Source organism: Apium graveolens, chromosome 1, assembly GCF_009905375.1.
Source record: "Apium graveolens cultivar Ventura chromosome 1, ASM990537v1, whole genome shotgun sequence".
NCBI lineage: Eukaryota > Viridiplantae > Streptophyta > Magnoliopsida > Apiales > Apiaceae > Apium > Apium graveolens.
In genome coordinates, this window is record NC_133647.1 from 203414875 (window position 1) to 203434592 (window position 19718).

The 19718-nt window shown below is 36.2% G+C and overlaps 1 protein-coding gene across 1 annotated transcript in view; it reads right to left on the minus strand.

Moving 5' to 3' along the window:
• Positions 1 to 649: 649 nt before the first annotated feature.
• Positions 650 to 19718, minus strand: part of LOC141717882 (zinc finger protein GAI-ASSOCIATED FACTOR 1-like) — a 53225-nt gene continuing 34156 nt past the window's right edge. The window contains exon 2 of the mRNA XM_074520111.1: positions 650 to 884. Within this exon, the coding sequence (XP_074376212.1) occupies positions 650 to 884 (235 nt within the window). The remainder of the gene's footprint in view (positions 885 to 19718) is intronic.

The window sequence follows — 19718 nt, forward strand, 5'->3', positions numbered from 1 at the left end:
CAAGGTCACGCGTACTCACTCTGTGGAATGCACACATTCTCCCTTGCATTGTGACTTAAACGTGTAGATAATTTATATCCTGCATTTTGCATTATGAGAGCGCTTCCTAGCCCATGGCGCGTTCTTACTATACAAGGTGCACCCACTTCCTCTTACATTGCAATCTTACTCCCAAACGGACCATATCATACATTTCACCCAATGAAGGTGCGTCATCCATCTAGGGCACATCCACCCTCATGCCTTGCGGTCTAAAACCTAATCTTTCATCCTTTTGCTCCAATTTGGTTCCAATTGACCCGTTATTGACCCAAAATTATCCAATACCAAATTTTGAGTATAACACCTATCAAGAATAATACACAGGGATTAATCGGATTTCAAAAATTGGATCAGTCACGTGCCTTAAAAAATTAATCAAAAATTAATCGATAAAATCAGAAACTTTATGAGGTTTTTTGCTAAGCAGAAAAATATATAAATATATCAAGGGTTCATACATCCGAATTCTCACCACTTAAATTGGAGAGAACTAAAAGAAAACTTGCAGCTCCATCATACAAACCGGAACCGCAAGAACTACCTAACTAATAATATTAAAGCAACAATAACACCGCCCCAACACTTAAATCCACCTACAATCAGAAAGTTACTCATCATTCCACCATGGGAACTCAGTTTCATCAAAGATCCCTACATGAATTCCTGGAACCACCTCTTCAGCATCTTTCGGAACCACTTCTGCAAAGGCTCCGTAGTTCATGTGCTGGAAATGAGGGAAAAGCTGTAATGGAAGTTGAGGAGGCTGTACATCAATCACTTCTCCTTCTCCAAGATTGGGGAGGAGTTCCAGGGCTAGATAAGAAAGCACGCAACCCATATCCCTGTCAATGTGATACTATAGATTGCTAAAGAAACCAGGGGCTTGAGCAAAAGAGTCCATATTGTCGTGTCCATATGTTGCTTGTTATTCCTAGAAGACTAACAATGAGATTTACAGAAGGGGGGTTGAATGTAAATCTCAAAACTTTTTCAAGTTTTGAGCAGTTTATAAAGTTGTGTGTTCAAGAAGAACAAGTGTGTGAATTGCTTTAAGCTAATACAGACAGATATATATTCAAGCACAAATGTAAAGAACACAACAGACCTTAAAAACTTTTCTGGTGGATTTGTTGTTCCACCAGAGATGGTATATTAGAAAATCTGTGTTCAACAATGTTGATCACAGCTGCATCCTAGTACAAACTAGATGAATTTTCTCTCAAGATATTTCTTAACAGCTCTGGAAAAATTCTATCTAATTACTAGCTTCTTCTTGGTTCATATATATTACCAAGTGTACAAGTGAAAAACAATATTAAATTACAATAGTAAAATAAGTTCTTCACTTGCTTCTTTTCCTGTTCACTCAAGTACTTTGTTGACTATTGCAACTTTGTACAAAAGAAGAACGGCTGCTTTTTCTGTTGATCCTGAAATTCGGCTACCACATCTCAGTTTTCTCTGTCAACCCACGTGCCTCTGCTTGTAGGTACAACTACCACTTATCAACGGCTGATTAGCAGAACATCCGTTGAAGCTTTCATCCGTTGATGACTTCATCCGTTGAAGGATGTTATCCGTTGAAGCTTTCATCCGTTGATGCTCTCATCCGTTGAAGGATGTTATCCGTTGAAGCTTTCATCCGTTGATGCTCTCATCCGTTGAAGGATGTTATCCGTTGAAGCTTTAGAGACATCCGTTGAAGCTTAGCTTCTCATCCGTTGAAGGTCTTTTAAGTCATCCGTTGATACCACTTCATTTATACAAAATTACAAGGCATGAAATATTTACAATTGGCCTTCCTATCTGCATATCATCTAGTAGTCAACATGACTCATAGTTTCTCTCAACTTCTAAGAATTACAATTTTAAATACAGAGACTGAAATATGCTACAATACTAGACTTATTTCTAAGTAAAGCTACACCATCAACGGATAGCCAAAGTGGTCTTATCCGTTGAGGCTACAGACACTAAATTTCTACTTAAGTGTTTTGTTAAACATATCATCAAACTAATGCACATATATTCCTAACAATCTCCCCCTATTTATGTCTATAAGAACTGTAGGCATAAATTCAGGGTTAACTTGATGATAACAAAACACTTAACAAATATTTGAATTGAAACTAAGTAGAAATATAAAAAGTGCTGCAAAAGTGTATGTACTAGGAGGTAATTGAAGATTTACAGTATTTCCAAGGGTGCTCCTCTAGCCTGAGCAAAACATCATTTTCTTCTTTGTTCCCTGGTTTTCTTTCCTAGCCCTTTGTCATTTCCCTCAATTTGGAGTTGGAGTTTTCTGAAGAATTCAGCTTCATCTTCATCACTGATATCCAACTTAGATTGCATTTCCTTGAGAGTTTCATTGCTGGCAATCTTGAGTTGGTCTTCAAGTCTGAAAAATCTTCTGACTCCTTTGTCATCTCTAAATTCCATCAACCAATGAGGTGATTTGTGAATTTTAGTTCCCCTTTCTTGTATGAGTAAGGTTCTGGGCAAAGCATTTGGTTCCCTCCAAGTCTTCCTTATGTTGGCAATCTTGTTGAGAATTTCAGTCTTGGCTGTTCTGGTAAAGCCAGAATCCTTTTTGATGGCTGAAAAGACTCTGATCAAGGTAGAGTAGCCTTCATTTAGAATCCTGTGGAGAGGCCATGTTCTTTCCCCAGCTCCTTTATATCTGAACACTAATCTTTCTGGTAACTGTCTGTAGGCAGCTATTCCCCTTACATCCTCCAGCTCATCCAGATAGAGTTCAATGTCTGAAATTTCTTTTATGTCACAGATGTGAACATAATCATCTTTAGAAATGGGTGACTTAGGTTTAGGTTTTTGTTTTTGAGTGAATTTCTTAGAGGTTGTGGGAGGTGTAGATTTTGGTTTTCTTTTCTGTTTCTTTGGTGGTGGAAGAGTGGTTAGAAAGGTAGGCAATGTGATGTTGTCCCAATCAATAGGTTCCTCTTTTGGAATGATTGGTTCACCATGGATATTTATAGAGGGATCAGTAACAAAAGGTTCAGGTATGGAAGGTAGTGGTTTAGATGTAGATTTGGTATCTTCAGGGTTATCTTCACTCCTTCTGTGTGCCTTGGCCTTTCTTCTGTTTCCCTTCTGCCATTCCTCTCTTTCCTCCATATTTTCACCAAATATGCTCCCAAGAACCTCATCTAAGTTAGCAATCTTTTCTTCACCCCTGACTTCAATTCCTTTCATTTCTTCAACTTGGCTTGACTTTAGCTGTTTTTCAAGCTTTGCTTGTGCTCTTTTGTCAGCCTTTAATTGCTTGGCTTCTTCTTTCTTAGCTATTGAGAATTTGGGATGTCCTTGCATCACACATATGCTCTTTCCCTCTCTAATGATAATAGCTCTATTTCTCCTTACAGCCTCATCCATGGACTTTTTGAGATAGGCAATACTCCTGCCTAAGATCTTGTTCTCATCATCTTTTGAAGGAGGAAAGTCCACTTCTTTTAAAGGATTCTTTGTTGAGTCCTTATTGGATCTTTCATTGGGCTTGAGGATTATAGCTTGTAGCTCTTTGGAAGAAGCTTCTCCATCCTTAAGACTCCCTACTGGCATGAGCTCCATGTTGATTGGTTCAATCTTTGTGCTAAATTTCACAGATGTTGATTTATTTTGTGTAGAACCAAACACCAATTGCAACCTTTCATCAATTCTCCTCCATTGTTCTTTCATTTGTATTTCAGCTGCTGCTAGCTGAATCAAATCAATTCCATCAGATTTTCCCTTGATTTGAATGATTGGAGAGGTAGTGATGGCAGGAACTAGCACTTTAGATATCTGAATCTTTGTAGAGGGCTCTCCTTCCCCTTCCCTTTTATTCTCCCCCTTTTTGTTATCATCAAGGAGAGGGGTCAAGCCTTGTGCTTTTGCCAGCTGCATTAGGAGATTGGTTTGAGATTGTTGGTTGAGAAGAAGGGTGGCCACAGAATCTTCAATTCCTTGAACTCTGTCTTCCAACTTGGCCAGCCTTTGTTCAGTAACTGATTCCTTTTTCAATCTCGAAACCAAGTCCTGCAAAGTACCATAGGGCATGACTGAATCCAATTTTTCTGAAGTGAAGGATTTCAAGTCAGCAATATCTTTCCTGAGATCATTTAGACTCATATCTTGCTTTACTTTCTGCAACTTCATGAGATGCAGTGAGTCCAGGTGAGCTTGGAGGATAGCCTTGATATTTGCATTTGAAGTGTTCTGAATGGCCTGTTGAATAGTGATGATTTGTTTGACTAGGTGGACATTGAATTCACCTGTTCTATGCTCCTTAGTCAGGGCCCATTCAGGTAGATTAGGAATGGAACTAGGGTCTTCATCTCCCCCTATGTTCATGCTTCCATCAGAAGAAATAGAGTCATCATCATCAGAATTTACTCCAAATTCCTCAGATGGCTCACCAGCTGTAGAAGGCATCCTGTTAATAGCAGCTTTATCCCTTTGAAGAGATTCTGTTGAGTGCACTAGATGTAGTGTCCTCTCTGCCTCCTCATTGCCCTGAGCAGCCAACAGTTGATAGGCTGTCACAGGATGAGTAAAAGTGTCAGCATCCAAGGAAATGTTATCAATTACAGCTTTGTAATGTTGCTGAAATTGTCTTTCCTTTTCAGCATCATCCACAATCATTGACTCATGAGCAATGGCTGGTTCCACCCTTGTATCAACTGTACCTGCTTTTCTCTCTTTTTCTCTATGTTCTTGCATCAGGGGCTCCCCCTGGCTCACACATCTCACTCCCTCACCTTCACCTTCTAAGGTGGTACTCCACTCACTGACTTTTGCCATGCTGGAAGAAATAGCATGCATTTTTGTGCTCTCAATCTCTCCTTTTGCCTGGGAGCAACCCAGCCTCTCACTCAAATTTTCACTCCCTGCCCTCAATCCTAAAAGTGATTGCACAGTATTCATGTCTTCTACACTTGGAATCATTTCAGTTATTTGTGTAGAGACTATCAACGGATGTGGAATATCCGTTGAAGTTGAAACTGTTGTTATCAACGGATAACTGCTGTTAAGCTTATCCGTTGAAGAGCAACCACTTGTCAACGGATGAGTGATATCCATTGAAGAAGGAAAAGAAGATGAAATTGAAAGTGATATAACTGTTGAATCTGTATAGATTGATTTGATATGTGTTGATACAGATCCTTCAATTATATCTGAAAGAATTTGCGGGTGATCCAACAAATCATCTAAAAGATGATGATCACCTGTATTTGAGTGGGGCTTCTCCCTTAGTTGTAAAGAGGGAGAATCAGGAATTGATGGGAATAGCATATCCACATCCAGAGATGGTGAAGAAGTATTTGGTGATTGATGTGTAGTTATTGTGAGAGAATGGGGCTGTGACTCCACATTTATTGGAGTCACATCAAACTGAGTTTGAGAAGGCACAGAGACAGATGGATGTATCTGTGCAGTGTGTGCACCCTGTGTAGAAGATTGGGTTCTAGCCTTCTTTCTTCTAATAAAGGCTTTTGTAGGTGAGTGTTTGGCTTTAGTGTCCCTCCCTCTTTTGTTCTGTGTTCCTGGATGGGAACTCTTTTCAATAGTAACATCCTTTTGGGAGGATGCTACTAGGGATGTGCTAGAGACCTTTTCAACCACCACAGCTTTTTGAGAAACTGGGGCTTGGCTAGCTTGGGAAGCACTCAACTCTCCTTCCTTATCCTGGGGGTTTCTTTGATGTTCACCCCTCCCCTCACCACTCACACCCTGATCACTTCCCTCAGGGTTAATGGTTGTTGTTACAACTGTTGTCTTTTGAGAAACAACAGAGGTGGTTTTCTTTGTCTTGGATTTTGAAAGTTTGGATTTGGTGACCTTGGTAGAAATCTGTTGGGGCATTGACACAGATTTCATGGCCACACTAGAAGATAAAGAAATAGAGGGGTTGGAAGAAGTAGGAGTTGTAGAAGCAATTACCTCACCTACCTGGGGTGCATTCATGATTGGTAAATATACCAATTGCACACTGCTGTTAAGATCCATTCTCTTCAAGTCTGCAAGAACTCTTTTCTCTTGTGCCCAGCACTTGAGTTTATTATTCTCATTGATTATGACTAAACCTTCAGCAACATGGTTAGCCAATAACATAAAGAATCTAGCATAATAGATGTTATTAGGTCTATTAGCTTTGTTACCTAATCTAGTACCTAATTCTAGCATCACATAGTTGCTAAAGTTAAAGTACCTATCAGAAACAAGCATATAGAACATGTTAACAAGAGATGAAGTTATGGCATCAAAATTACTAATTTTCCCAGAGAAAACCTTTATGAAGGCATCCCCAAGAAAACTCCATTCTTTCCTAAGGCCTTTTCGTCTAATACCCCCTAAATTAGCAGAGTTAAGAGAGTAACCTATGGAATCTAACATGCTGGATACATCACTATCAGTGTGTGGTGTCATGGCATTGTTCTCAGGTAATTTAAAACATGCTTGTAAGTCATCACAGTTTATACAGTGATTTTTACCTTTGAGAGTGAAGGAGATAGTCATATCCATGGAGTTGAACTCAGCAGTTGTCCAAATCTCCTCAACTACTTCACAGAAAATCGTTGGGGCTTCCAGCATTGCATAGCTAAGTTTACAGTTTTTGATGAAGTCCATCATTTTGTGATAATCTGAGTGGGCTTCATTCTTCTCTACCAGAGCTATGAAATTATTCTTCTCGTAGATGAACCCAGATTGAGACATAATCTTCACGACTGGTGCCATTGTTGTGAGTAGAAATTGCAGAGAATAACTTGAGGGTTTTGCAGAGAGAAAATGGTAAATGCTTGAAATTCTAAGAAAGCGTAAAGTAATAATGAACAATCAGAAGGGCTTATATGCTTTCAAAGAAAAAGAAATAAATAAAGGATTAATCAATAAATAGGTGTTAGTGAATTTCAGCCGTTTAAGAATAAACTGTAAGTATTCTAATAACTACCTTTAAAACCAATACATACAGATGTATGTATGGTATCAACGGTTAAGAAAATAGAATCAACGGCTGTGAAACACCTCAAACGTCTGATGTGACATTTCAACGGATAATGTAAATTGTCATCCGTTGAAAGGTACTTCAGCTTTATCCGTTGACGGATAAAAGTTCCAGAGATATACTTGTCTTTCAACGGATAATGAATATCCGTTGATAGAGCAATTTTGACTTTCAACGGATAGGGAACATCCGTTGATGGAATAAACTTTGTTAAAAGTCAAATTTGTTCTAGCAACTAATATATTTCAGGCTCCACATCAAATTGCAAAGAAGACATGAATTTTAAGAGTAATTAAGCATACCTAGCTCACTTACCAATCTTGTGAATGTTGATTCATCAAGTGGCTTGGTAAATATGTCAGCAATTTGTTGTTCACTTGGAACAAAATGTAGTTCTACTGTACCATTCATGACATGCTCCCTGATGAAGTGGTACTTAATATCAATGTGCTTGGTCCTTGAGTGCTGCACAGGATTCTCTGTTATGGCTATGGCACTTGTGTTGTCACAAAAGATAGGTATTCTATCAACATGAAGTCCATAATCAAGGAGTTGATTCCTCATCCATAACATTTGAGAACAGCAACTTCCAGCAGCAATGTATTCAGCCTCAGCTGTAGAAGTAGAGACTGAATTTTGCTTTTTGCTAAACCATGATACAAGCTTGTTTCCCAGGAATTGACAGGAGCCTGTTGTACTTTTCCTGTCTATTTTGCAACCTGCATAGTCTGCATCTGAATAACCAATTAGATCAAAGCCAGATTCTCTAGGATACCAAATTCCTAAATTTGGTGTACCCTTGAGATATCTGAAAATTCTCTTGATAGCAATTAAGTGAGACTCCCTAGGATCAGCTTGAAATCTCGCACACAGACATGTAGCAAACATTATATCTGGTCTGCTAGCAGTTAAATATAAAAGTGAACCAACCATGCCTCTATAACTTGTAATGTCCACAGACCTTTCAGTCTTATTTAATTCAAGTTTGGTGGCAGTGGCCATGGGAGTTTTTGCAGATGAACATTCCATTAAGTCAAACTTCTTTAAAAGATCATGAATATATTTAGTTTGATTAATGAAAATTCCATTACTAACTTGTTTAATTTGTAAACCAAGAAAATAGGTTAGTTCTCCCATTAGGCTCATTTCATAATTACTTTGCATTAGCTTAGCAAACTTCTTACAAAGATTATTATCTTTAGAACCAAATATTATGTCATCTACATAAATTTGAACAAGTATACTAGAGCCATTAACATTTCTAAAGAAGAGAGTTTTATCAACAGTACCTCTAGTGAAGTGATTCTCCAAAAGAAATTTTGATAATGTTTCATACCAGGCTCTAGGTGCTTGCTTCAGTCCATAGAGTGCTTTCAACAGATAATACACATAGTCTGGAAAATTTGGATCTTCAAATCCTGGAGGTTGACTTACATAGACTTCTTCCTCTAATTTCCCATTTAGAAATGCACTCTTGACATCCATTTGATAGACTTTGAAATTGGCATGGGCTGCATAGGCTAGAAAGATTCTGATAGCTTCAAGTCTTGCAACAGGAGCATATGTCTCATCAAAATCTATTCCCTCTTGCTGAGAATAGCCTTTAGCAACCAATCTGGCTTTATTCCTTATGATAATGCCATTTTCATCCATCTTATTTCTGAATACCCATTTTGTATCAATAGGACTCTTGTTCTTTGGTTTGGGTACCAGCTTCCAAACTTGGTTTCTCTCAAATTGGTTTAGCTCTTCCTGCATAGCTAATATCCAATCTGGATCCAATAAGGCTTCTTCCACTTTCTTAGGTTCCTCCTGAGATAGAAAACTACTATACAGACATTCATCTTGAGTAGCTCTTCTTGTTTGCACTTTAGATGATGCATCACCAATGATCAGTTCAAAGGGATGATTCTTGGTCCATTTCCTTTGAGGTGGAAGATGAGCTCTAGATGAGGTGATCTCAGTATTGTCATGATGTGAGATAGAGTTTTGATTAGTTGAAACTCCCCCTGAGTTGTTGGTCCTTTGCAGGGAACTTGGAGTTCCATCAATTAATGATGTAAATTGATTATCAGTTGATGAGCTATGATCAACGGATGTTTCATTAAGTACTTCAACGGATGATGCACAATGTCTTTCAACGGATGCTGAATTTTGTGCATTATCCAGGAGCAAATTTTGTATTCCTTTTGAAGTGTCGTCTCCATCAATCTCTTCTTCACTATCATCACAATATATTTCAATATTGTCAAATTTGAGTCTCTCATAATGTTCCTCATCTTTTAGTCCATCAATCTTTTTATCATCAAACACAACATGCACAGATTCCATAACAATGTTGGTTCTTAGATTGTAGACCCTATAAGATTTTCCAGCTGAATAACCAACAAATATTCCTTCATCAGCCTTTGCATCAAACTTCCCTTTATGGTCAGATTGATTCCTTAGTATAAAACATTTACATCCAAAGACATGAAGAAAGTTTAGAGTTGGTTTTCTTTTCTTGAACAACTGATAAGGAGTCATGCCTTTAGCTTGATTGATCAGAGAAATATTTTGAGTGAAACAGGCACAATTAACAGCTTCAGCCCAAAAATATGTTGGTAACTTTGATTCTTCAAGCATTGTTCTGGCAGCCTCAATTAAAGATCTGTTCTTTCTTTCAACTACCCCATTTTGCTGAGGTGTTCTTGGAGCTGAGAACTCATGCATGATTCCATTTTCTTCACAGAACAGCCTTAATGTCAAATTCTTGAACTCAGTTCCATTGTCACTCCTGATGTTTCTTACTTTTAAGTCAGGATGATTATTGACTTGCCTGATGTGATTGATAATGATTTCACTTGCTTCATCCTTTGATCCAAGAAAACAGACCCATGTGAACTTTGAGAAATCATCTACAATCACTAAACAATATCTTTTTCTTGCTATTGACAATACATTGACTGGTCCAAACAAATCCATATGTAACAGCTGTAATGGTTCATCAATTGTTGTTTCAAGCTTCTTCTGAAATGATGCTTTCCTTTGTTTGCCTTTCTGACAAGCATCACACAGACCATCCCTTGAGAATTCAACAAGAGGAATTCCTCTTACTAAGTCCTTTTTGACTAGATCATTCATTGTCTTGAAATTCAAATGGGATAGCTTCTTGTGCCATAGCCAACTCTCAACTGAACTTGCTTTGCTGAAAAGACAAGTAATAGATTCTGCATCTGTAGAGTTGAAGTCAGCTAAGTACACATTTCCTTTTCTAACTCCAGTTAGAACCACTTTGTTGTCTTTCTTACTAGTGACAACACAGGCTTCAGAATTGAAGGAAACTGTATTCCCTCTATCACATAGTTGACTGATACTCAGTAAGTTGTGCTTGAGACCATCAACTAATGCAACTTCTTCAATGATGACATTCCTTGTTGAAATCAAGCCATATCCCATAGTAAACCCTTTGCTGTCATCTCCAAAGGTTATGCTGGGGCCAGCTCTCTCTTTAAACTCTGTGAGCAGGGAGAAATTTCCAGTCATGTGTCTTGAACAGCCACTGTCCAAGTACCATAGATTTCTTCTATTTTCCTGCACACCACAAAATCAATCAATTTGATTTTGGTACCCAAGTTTCCTTGGGTCCATTCTTGTTAGCCTTTCTCCTAGACTTCATTCCTCCTGCATCTTTAGACTTAGGTGAGTTTGAGTCAACCTTGGTCTTAGATGTGGTTGGTTGAGGTGTAGGGTTAGTCACAACATTATCCAGCACATTTATAGTATTATTAGGCATGGATTGTGCATACATGTTATTCCACATTGGCATATTGTATGGCAATTGAGGCATACTGAATGCAGCAAGATAAGAATTGTTAAAATATGGCATGTTTGCAAAATGTGCATAAGGATTTTGTTGAGACATAACAGGCAGAGCATGTAGAGGTGATACAGACATGTTAGGCATAGAAGAGGGTACAGTTATGGGAGATTTCTTAATAGATTTACAGTAAGCAGATAGATGATTAACACTACTACAATGCACACAGCTTTTTCTAGGAGCATACTTGTCAGGTGTGTAATTGTTATGTTTGTTAACTCCTACCTTCCCATTTCTGTTGGATTTCCTTTTGGATTCCTTTTTATCCTCAACCATCTTGAGCCTATTGTTTAACTGTTCTAAGGTCATGTGCCCTACATTCACCTTTCTGACATCTTTGGATGTGCTTGCTCCTTCTTTGACAAAGTTCTTTGAAGTTGAACCAAACTTTTTGTTGAGTTTCTTTAGATTTTCTCTTTTAGAAACATCTGCCTGTTTTAATTGAGGAACCTTCAACGGATGTTCCTTTTCTTCCTTCAACGGATAACTTTCATCATCCGTTGATTCCACATCCGTTGACAGTCCATCAATTAATTCCAGTTTCTTTTTATTTTTATCCCAGGCAGTTTCACAGAATGATTCAATTCCTTGGACTTTGGCAATTTGAGCACTTACATCCCTAGATGTTTTCCAGGCTTTAATCACCTCTTGCTCTTTCTCTAATTGATTGGAAAGTATTTCTACTTTCTTAATAGATTCAGCTAGTTCATTTTCAACAGATACACAATGCAGCTTAGTCTTTTCTAGGTCAATTAACTTATCTTCTAACACAGCATTTCTATTACTTAAAAACAGATTGTTCTCTTTAATCCTACTATTTTCTTTAGCAAGAGATTTAAGAGATACACGCAAATGATACAGTTCAGTAGACATGTCATTAAAAGCATCATTGCACTCTTCTTTAGTAAGCTGTGTTATATCAGTAGTAATTACCTGGTTGCTTGATGAACTAACTTCATTCTCCTCAGAATCAGCCATGAGAGCCAAGTTAACATATTCCATGTCTTCATCCTCTTCTTCTCCATCAGCTGCCCAGTCTTTTTCTTGAGTAATGAAAGCCCTTTCCTTCTGTTTGAGCAGATCAAAATATTTCTTTTTGTAATCTACTTGTTCAAATTTCTTCTTTTCAGAGGTTGGCTTTCTGCACTCACTTGCAAAGTGTCCACTCATACCACAATTAAAACACTTGAACTTGGATTTGTCCACCATGTTCTTATGGGGTTTAGTGGCTCTAGTGTTTTTCCTGAACTTCATCTTTGCAAATCTCCTGGACAGAAATGCAAGATGCTCATCAATACCATCAGAGTCATCTTGACTGGAGTTGTCTTCATTTTCAGCAACTTGCCCTTTACCCTTGTCTGATTCTGGATTTCTTACACCATCTTTGGAGCTTGATGTAGATCTCACAGTTTCTTTTCTGCATTCTTTCTCATTTTCAGCTACCAATGCAACTGAACCTCCTTTCTTTCTCCCCCTCTCCAATACCTCATCCTGTTCCAACTCTAGTTCATAAGTCTTCAAGATTCCATATAATCTTTCAAGAGTAAAGTCCTTATAATCTTGAGAGTTTCTTAAGGAAACAGTCATGGGTTTCCATTCCTTTGGTAAGGATCTCAAAAATTTAAGATTTGAATCCTTCACCTGGTACACTCTACCATACAGCTTCAGTCCATTCAACAGTTTTTGGAATCTATTGAATGTGTCATTTAAAGATTCATTTTCTTCAAAATGAAAGTGCTCATACTGTTGAATGAGAAGCTGCATTTTGTTCTCTCTTACTTGTTCTGTACCTTCACACAGCAGCTGAACTGTGTCCCAAACCTCTTTGGCAGTTGAACAATTTATCACATTATCAAACATATCCTTGTCAAGACCATTAAACAAAATGTTCATAGCCTTCTTATCCTTGTGGACTTCTTCTGTGTCTTCCATTGTCCATTCTGCTCTGGGTTTTGGAATGGATTGACCAACAGCAATTGTGGCCGTAGCAACTGTGGCTACTTTGTGGGGAATGTGAGGACCATTCTCAATGCAGTTTACATAACCTTCATCTTGGGAGAGTAGATGAAGGTGCATTTTCACCTTCCAGTGGTGATAACTGTCTTTGTCAAGAACTGGGATCTTTACTCCAATATCCTTCTTACTCATCTTTGTTAGATTCCAAGATCTTTAAACTCTTTGTGTGTCAAGAGCCTGCTCTGATACCAATTGTTATTCCTAGAAGACTAACAATGAGATTTACAGAAGGGGGGTTGAATGTAAATCTCAAAACTTTTTCAAGTTTTGAGCAGTTTATAAAGTTGTGTGTTCAAGAAGAACAAGTGTGTGAATTGCTTTAAGCTAATACAGACAGATATATATTCAAGCACAAATGTAAAGAACACAACAGACCTTAAAAACTTTTCTGGTGGATTTGTTGTTCCACCAGAGATGGTATATTAGAAAATCTGTGTTCAACAATGTTGATCACAGCTGCATCCTAGTACAAACTAGATGAATTTTCTCTCAAGATATTTCTTAACAGCTCTGGAAAAATTCTATCTAATTACTAGCTTCTTCTTGGTTCATATATATTACCAAGTGTACAAGTGAAAAACAATATTAAATTACAATAGTAAAATAAGTTCTTCACTTGCTTCTTTTCCTGTTCACTCAAGTACTTTGTTGACTATTGCAACTTTGTACAAAAGAAGAACGGCTGCTTTTTCTGTTGATCCTGAAATTCGGCTACCACATCTCAGTTTTCTCTGTCAACCCACGTGCCTCTGCTTGTAGGTACAACTACCACTTATCAACGGCTGATTAGCAGAACATCCGTTGAAGCTTTCATCCGTTGATGACTTCATCCGTTGAAGGATGTTATCCGTTGAAGCTTTCATCCGTTGATGCTCTCATCCGTTGAAGGATGTTATCCGTTGAAGCTTTCATCCGTTGATGCTCTCATCCGTTGAAGGATGTTATCCGTTGAAGCTTTAGAGACATCCGTTGAAGCTTAGCTTCTCATCCGTTGAAGGTCTTTTAAGTCATCCGTTGATACCACTTCATTTATACAAAATTACAAGGCATGAAATATTTACAATTGGCCTTCCTATCTGCATATCATCTAGTAGTCAACATGACTCATAGTTTCTCTCAACTTCTAAGAATTACAATTTTAAATACAGAGACTGAAATATGCTACAATACTAGACTTATTTCTAAGTAAAGCTACACCATCAACGGATAGCCAAAGTGGTCTTATCCGTTGAGGCTACAGACACTAAATTTCTACTTAAGTGTTTTGTTAAACATATCATCAAACTAATGCACATATATTCCTAACATTGCTAAAAAGATCGTTATTTTGTTCAGATCTGCAACAATTAGCGTGTAGTAAAAAAAATCAAGAATCCGAATAAAATAAAAGTGAGCCCAATTCTATCATTAAGCTCATAAAAACCCAAATGGAACCTGAAAGGCCCAAAACACCCGGTCTCGCCCCAGTAATAACGAAAATCCAATCTCGAAAAGGAATTTAAAATATGTACATATACTAAAGAAAGTCCAATCTCAAATAGGAATCTAAAATCCGTACATATTATAAAATGATGAATAGGTTCTTTATAATATTGAGCAATCAGGTGTTGATATGAATTCAGGTGACTATATTTATGGGGTTTGGGATTGGAGGGATTCGAATGATGTTCCAATCGTTTAGGATGAGTACATGATGAGTGAAGAGTATCAACCGATATTTAGAGGATGTTCAAAGGCTGTTAGCGATAATCTCGATTTTGTTGTTATAACTTAACAAGATGTTGATGATGATAATATGACTTGTGTTGTTTGTCTCGATAACATGACTATTGGAGATATCAGAAAGTAGCTACCGTGTTTTCATAGCTACCACAAAGACTGCATTGTACGTTAGTTGCTAATAGAGATTACTTGTCCTGTTTGTCGTTATCAGTTGCTAACATACTTTTAAAATTTTAAAATATATAAAATTTTATGTGAATTTCTTGCCAGGGCAATAATTTAGCCTTGATAGTGGATATTTTGATACGATCCGATTTTAGCAGAAACTAAGCAAGACTAATTCGACTAGAACATGGAACACATAAGAGTTTAATATTTGTCAAGTAACTTACGAATTGTAAACAATACTATACTAAATAGAAAGAAAAGACTAATATGAATTGCAACTCTAGATTTTGGAGGAAAGAGTGATATAATAGTTATCGAGTAATACTATTTTATTGACATGTGATTCTAAAATGCACACCCAAAATTTATATTTTCATATAATGTTTTCTCTCACCGACACCAAAGATCATGGTTTCCTTGTTCATAATCAATATGCTAAAATCTGTCTATAAGAAGAGACATGGTATGAACTTCTTGAATGTCTTAGCTACATGAACTGGATTAATTAAAATATCTTCCTTACGTGTTACCATCGATGTAGGCCTAATCCATGTCATGTTCTATTTTATCAAAGTAGTCAGCGTATGGTTTTCATTATCTCTTCATTAACAATAGGAAATAACTAGTCTTTCGGTGCTTCCTCTCCCCAATAATTCTTCTGTAATTTGATGATAAAATATTTCTAGTAATGAATGCGCAGGCAGGAATTGTACGTGACTTGGGTACAAAGGGAGTATAGTTGATCTAGAAAGCTATTCCATAAATTTTGATTTTGAATATATTAAATTTTATGTTTTTTTATATATGATGAAATATGGAATATGTATTATGACAGTTGATGACATGACTATTGGCATCTACACAAGCTACATAATGCAAATAATGAATTAAGAGGAAACAAAATCCATTTTAGAAATGAATCACATTCAATACCAGTTAGTACTAAGTTAATGTTGTAGAACATAGGCCTTTCAAAATAAAAAAATATTCTATTTTAGCAGCAAGATGAAAAATTTAAAATTTGTAGCATCTTTGTGCAGGCATGTGATCCGTTCTCAGGAGACTTATACAAGGCATGAACCAGATCTATTTCAGTTCTGGTCCTATGTAACTCCACCGCTTCAGCAGACTCGATAGTGTCAAAATAGGCCACAACTAGATACTACTCATATTTGTGGGATACTTGTCTCAAATTTTCACTTCGTTGACGTTAACTGATCTATGACAGTCAAAATCCTATTTTTGTGACTTATTTGGTGGTGCTTCTGGGGATAATTATTTATGTTTTGAGGGCAAACCAATTTCTCTTGATAAAAGTGAAACTTTACCTGTTTCTAAAAGCATATATATTGAAAAAGTTAGCGATGGAGCTTACCACAACATGGTAGCTTATCCAGATGGCTCTAACAAATGATTGTTAACTTGCGCTTCCATATTGATAATAGAATACTCCCCTGCAAAAGAATGAAGGGCATCTCAAGGTAATTATGGGGTGATCATCATATTTGTCTTTCATCGAACTTGTATAAAATGCACAATCTAAATCATTCCGAGAGATCATCCATAATATACGATGGCAAAAACTCATACAAAGCAATGATCATTAACTTTTGCATAAAAATATGAGAATCATATGATTTAAAACTCGTGATTCTTAAAGTCTCCCATTTGATACAATGAGATATGTTTGAAGCACATCCATCCAGAAGTTTAAATGAAGAGATCCAATTACACAAAAGTCGAATTTGAGGCCTAGTAAGTATGTATAGTGCTTTCAAATTCACTTCAATTTCATCGAGCAACAATTCAGGCCTTATTCTTAGAAGCTTGCAGTCCTTTCTAGCATTTGAGTCACGATCTTTACTCTTTTCCTATCATCCATTACTGTGTAAAAATATTTTCAAAATATTTTTTTTAGGAATGCATGACATCAATACAATGTCTTAACTTGTGAGACGACCAATACAATAATTCTTAAAACATTGCACAGTGAGTCCAATGACGTTCGTTCCCATAACCACTAGGAATGTTTATCCTATAAGCTTTTCCCGGTGTGGAGAATTTTAGTTGTATTATAGAAGACAATAAAACTTGTCCGTGGACCTTCCGTTAAATACTTTATGCTCCATCGTGAGAAATTATGCACTTTTCTGCTGTAAGGGTCATTTTCTTCCAAAATGATATGATTTGTACCATAAAAAAACAACATTTTTACCAATTCTAATGTTAGGTCACACAACACTATAGAAGGGGGTTGAATATAGTGTTTATACAATCAAATCGATTTAGAACACAAGTATGTAACGGTAATCAAGTTTATTCAATATAATAAGCTCTGTTACAAAGTAGGTTAAACTATTCTCTCAGTGATGAACAATATCACTAAGAGCTTCTAGGTTACAATGTATAATCTTTCTCGTGAAAGATAACACATATAGTGTAAACCCTAAGCCGTGTTTATATAGTACACAGTTACAAGATATCTTCTAATTGATATGGAAATAATCATGTCTTCTAAAATATATCAATTAGATATTATCTTCTGTAGTCCTATAGCTGTCCAACTTCTAAAGCATATCTTTCTTTGTTTTAGTCCAGATCCTCTCCTGTAAATCAACTGCATTCCTTATCTGAAGTATCCACACTTAAGTCCTGATATAAATCCTGACGGCCTTAAGTTCTGATATAAGTTCTGACTTCAGTAAGTTCTGATTTCCAGTAAGTCTTGATAAGTTCTGATATTAAGATCTGAAACTAAACACATCAGATTAGACATGACATCACAAATATATCTAACAATCTCCCCCAACTTGTAAATTATGAAAAATATACAAGTTAATAGATTTGATGATGTCAAAAACATTTAAGTACAAATGTAATGAGAGTTTATTTAGACAACTAACTGAAAGAGATGTGTCCTAAGTCCAATCATGTATGATGATTTATGAATAACTTTTATGTAATCTGTTTTGATTTTATTGATATTAATAAAAGACTTGTTTTGGTTTTATTGCGGGCTTTATCTATTTAAGTGTTTAAATAAGATATACCATAGTTTAGAGTAAAGCTTTTTATGGATTATGATGAGATCATAATAATGAGACCTAAAAGATGATAACTCTAAACTTAAATATTTCCTGGTCGTAGGATTACTAACTGGTAATTAGTAATCTGCAAAGATCGGTACATACAATGCTTGCTTCATTATGAAGAATGTCTGTTCTCATAGACATTTGTGTGGTGACACTATAGCTAGTATGTAGGTGCTTATTATAGAATAAGTTCACTGAACATGACTCACACAGCTGAACAACTGATGGAGTTCACTCACGTGTCAGCAGTTGTTCACATAGTGATAGTTGTACAAGTATCCTTAGACTTGAGGTCATCATAGTCATCTTGTGTACACTGAACTATGCTTTGGTTTAGTTCTTAGTCTCCAGGGACAATTATAAGGGCTCTACTGGGTATATGAATTTGTACACGAAGATAGTGTATGATCAAAAAAGGATCTACCCCTTCCAGTGAAGGAAGAGAATGTTCAATGCTGATCCACTTATGCTAGTTCAGGAATCTCTGGCCAGAGTGAATGAAATTAAAAAGGAGTTTCTAATTTACATTACATAGAACTAAGCATAGTGAATGGGAAAGCAAATGATTAAATAAGATAGGCTTGACACAAGTTCCATGCCTTGTATTTAATCGTGATATTGCAGGGTAGAAGGAATTGATTGTACGGTAACTACTCACTGAATAGGTTCTTGGTATTCTAAGCAGTGAATTCGTATTATCCGGATAGTCGCGATATGCTGAGAAGTATCCCTCACGATATAGAATAAATATGATTAATTTATTAATTAATCAAATTTAATGAATTAGAGAATTTATATAAATAATGATAAAATAGTTTTATTATTATTTATTTCTACTACCAGTTTAATATTGAACCTACATGGTCACACCATAAAAGAGAATGATTTAATGGTGGAGGAATTAATCAATAATGGCTGGTAATTATTTATTTATGAAATAAATAATTAATTAGCAGATTTAATAATTGATTAAATGAGATTTAATTAATTCTTAATATTATTAATTAAGAATTTAATTTTGGAAATTAAATCAAGTGAGAGAATTATTTTTCTAAAGTGTTTAGAAAAGGGATTAATGATTAAAAGGTGTTTTAATTATTAGTTAATTGGTTAATAAGAATAATCAATTAAAGGGTTAATAATAATAATATTTTATGGAAAATTTTCAGCTGAAAATTTTGCCTTTAAATATACTATTATAAACCCTATTTGCCTCAACCCAAATAATTAACCCTAATTCTAAAGTAGAACAAGAGGGAGACAACTAATTCTCTCAACCTCTTCCTCCTCCATCACATTGTACTCTTGGTGGATATCGGTGGAGTGCTTCACACTTGAGGAGCAGCTGCTAGGGATTTCCGTTCATCGTTCTTGGATCACTATTAAAGACCTCCATCTTTCCATTAACGTAAAACTTCTTAAGGTAAACATACTGAACTACGAATTAAATATTATTTTTCGCATGGATCCTGCGGAGGGTTTCGGTTTTTTTTTAAGATTTAAATTTACGTTTTCGTTGCGTTTATGTGCTAAAAACCCTTCAATGGCATCAGATCTACTTGCGAAAAGTTTTTAATTCGTTTATGTGTTTAACTGTTTTCGATATATGCGCATGTACGTGATTCGCCATGATTTGATGTTGATATAATATGCTTATATATGTATGGTTTTGAATATATGATATTCATGTGAGTTGTATAATCATAAGATGATTATGTAATCTGTATATATACAGATATATACATGATTTATGTTTGTTCTAATTATAAGAATCATATTAGATACGGATTCTGAATTGGCTGCTGCAGATTTGCTG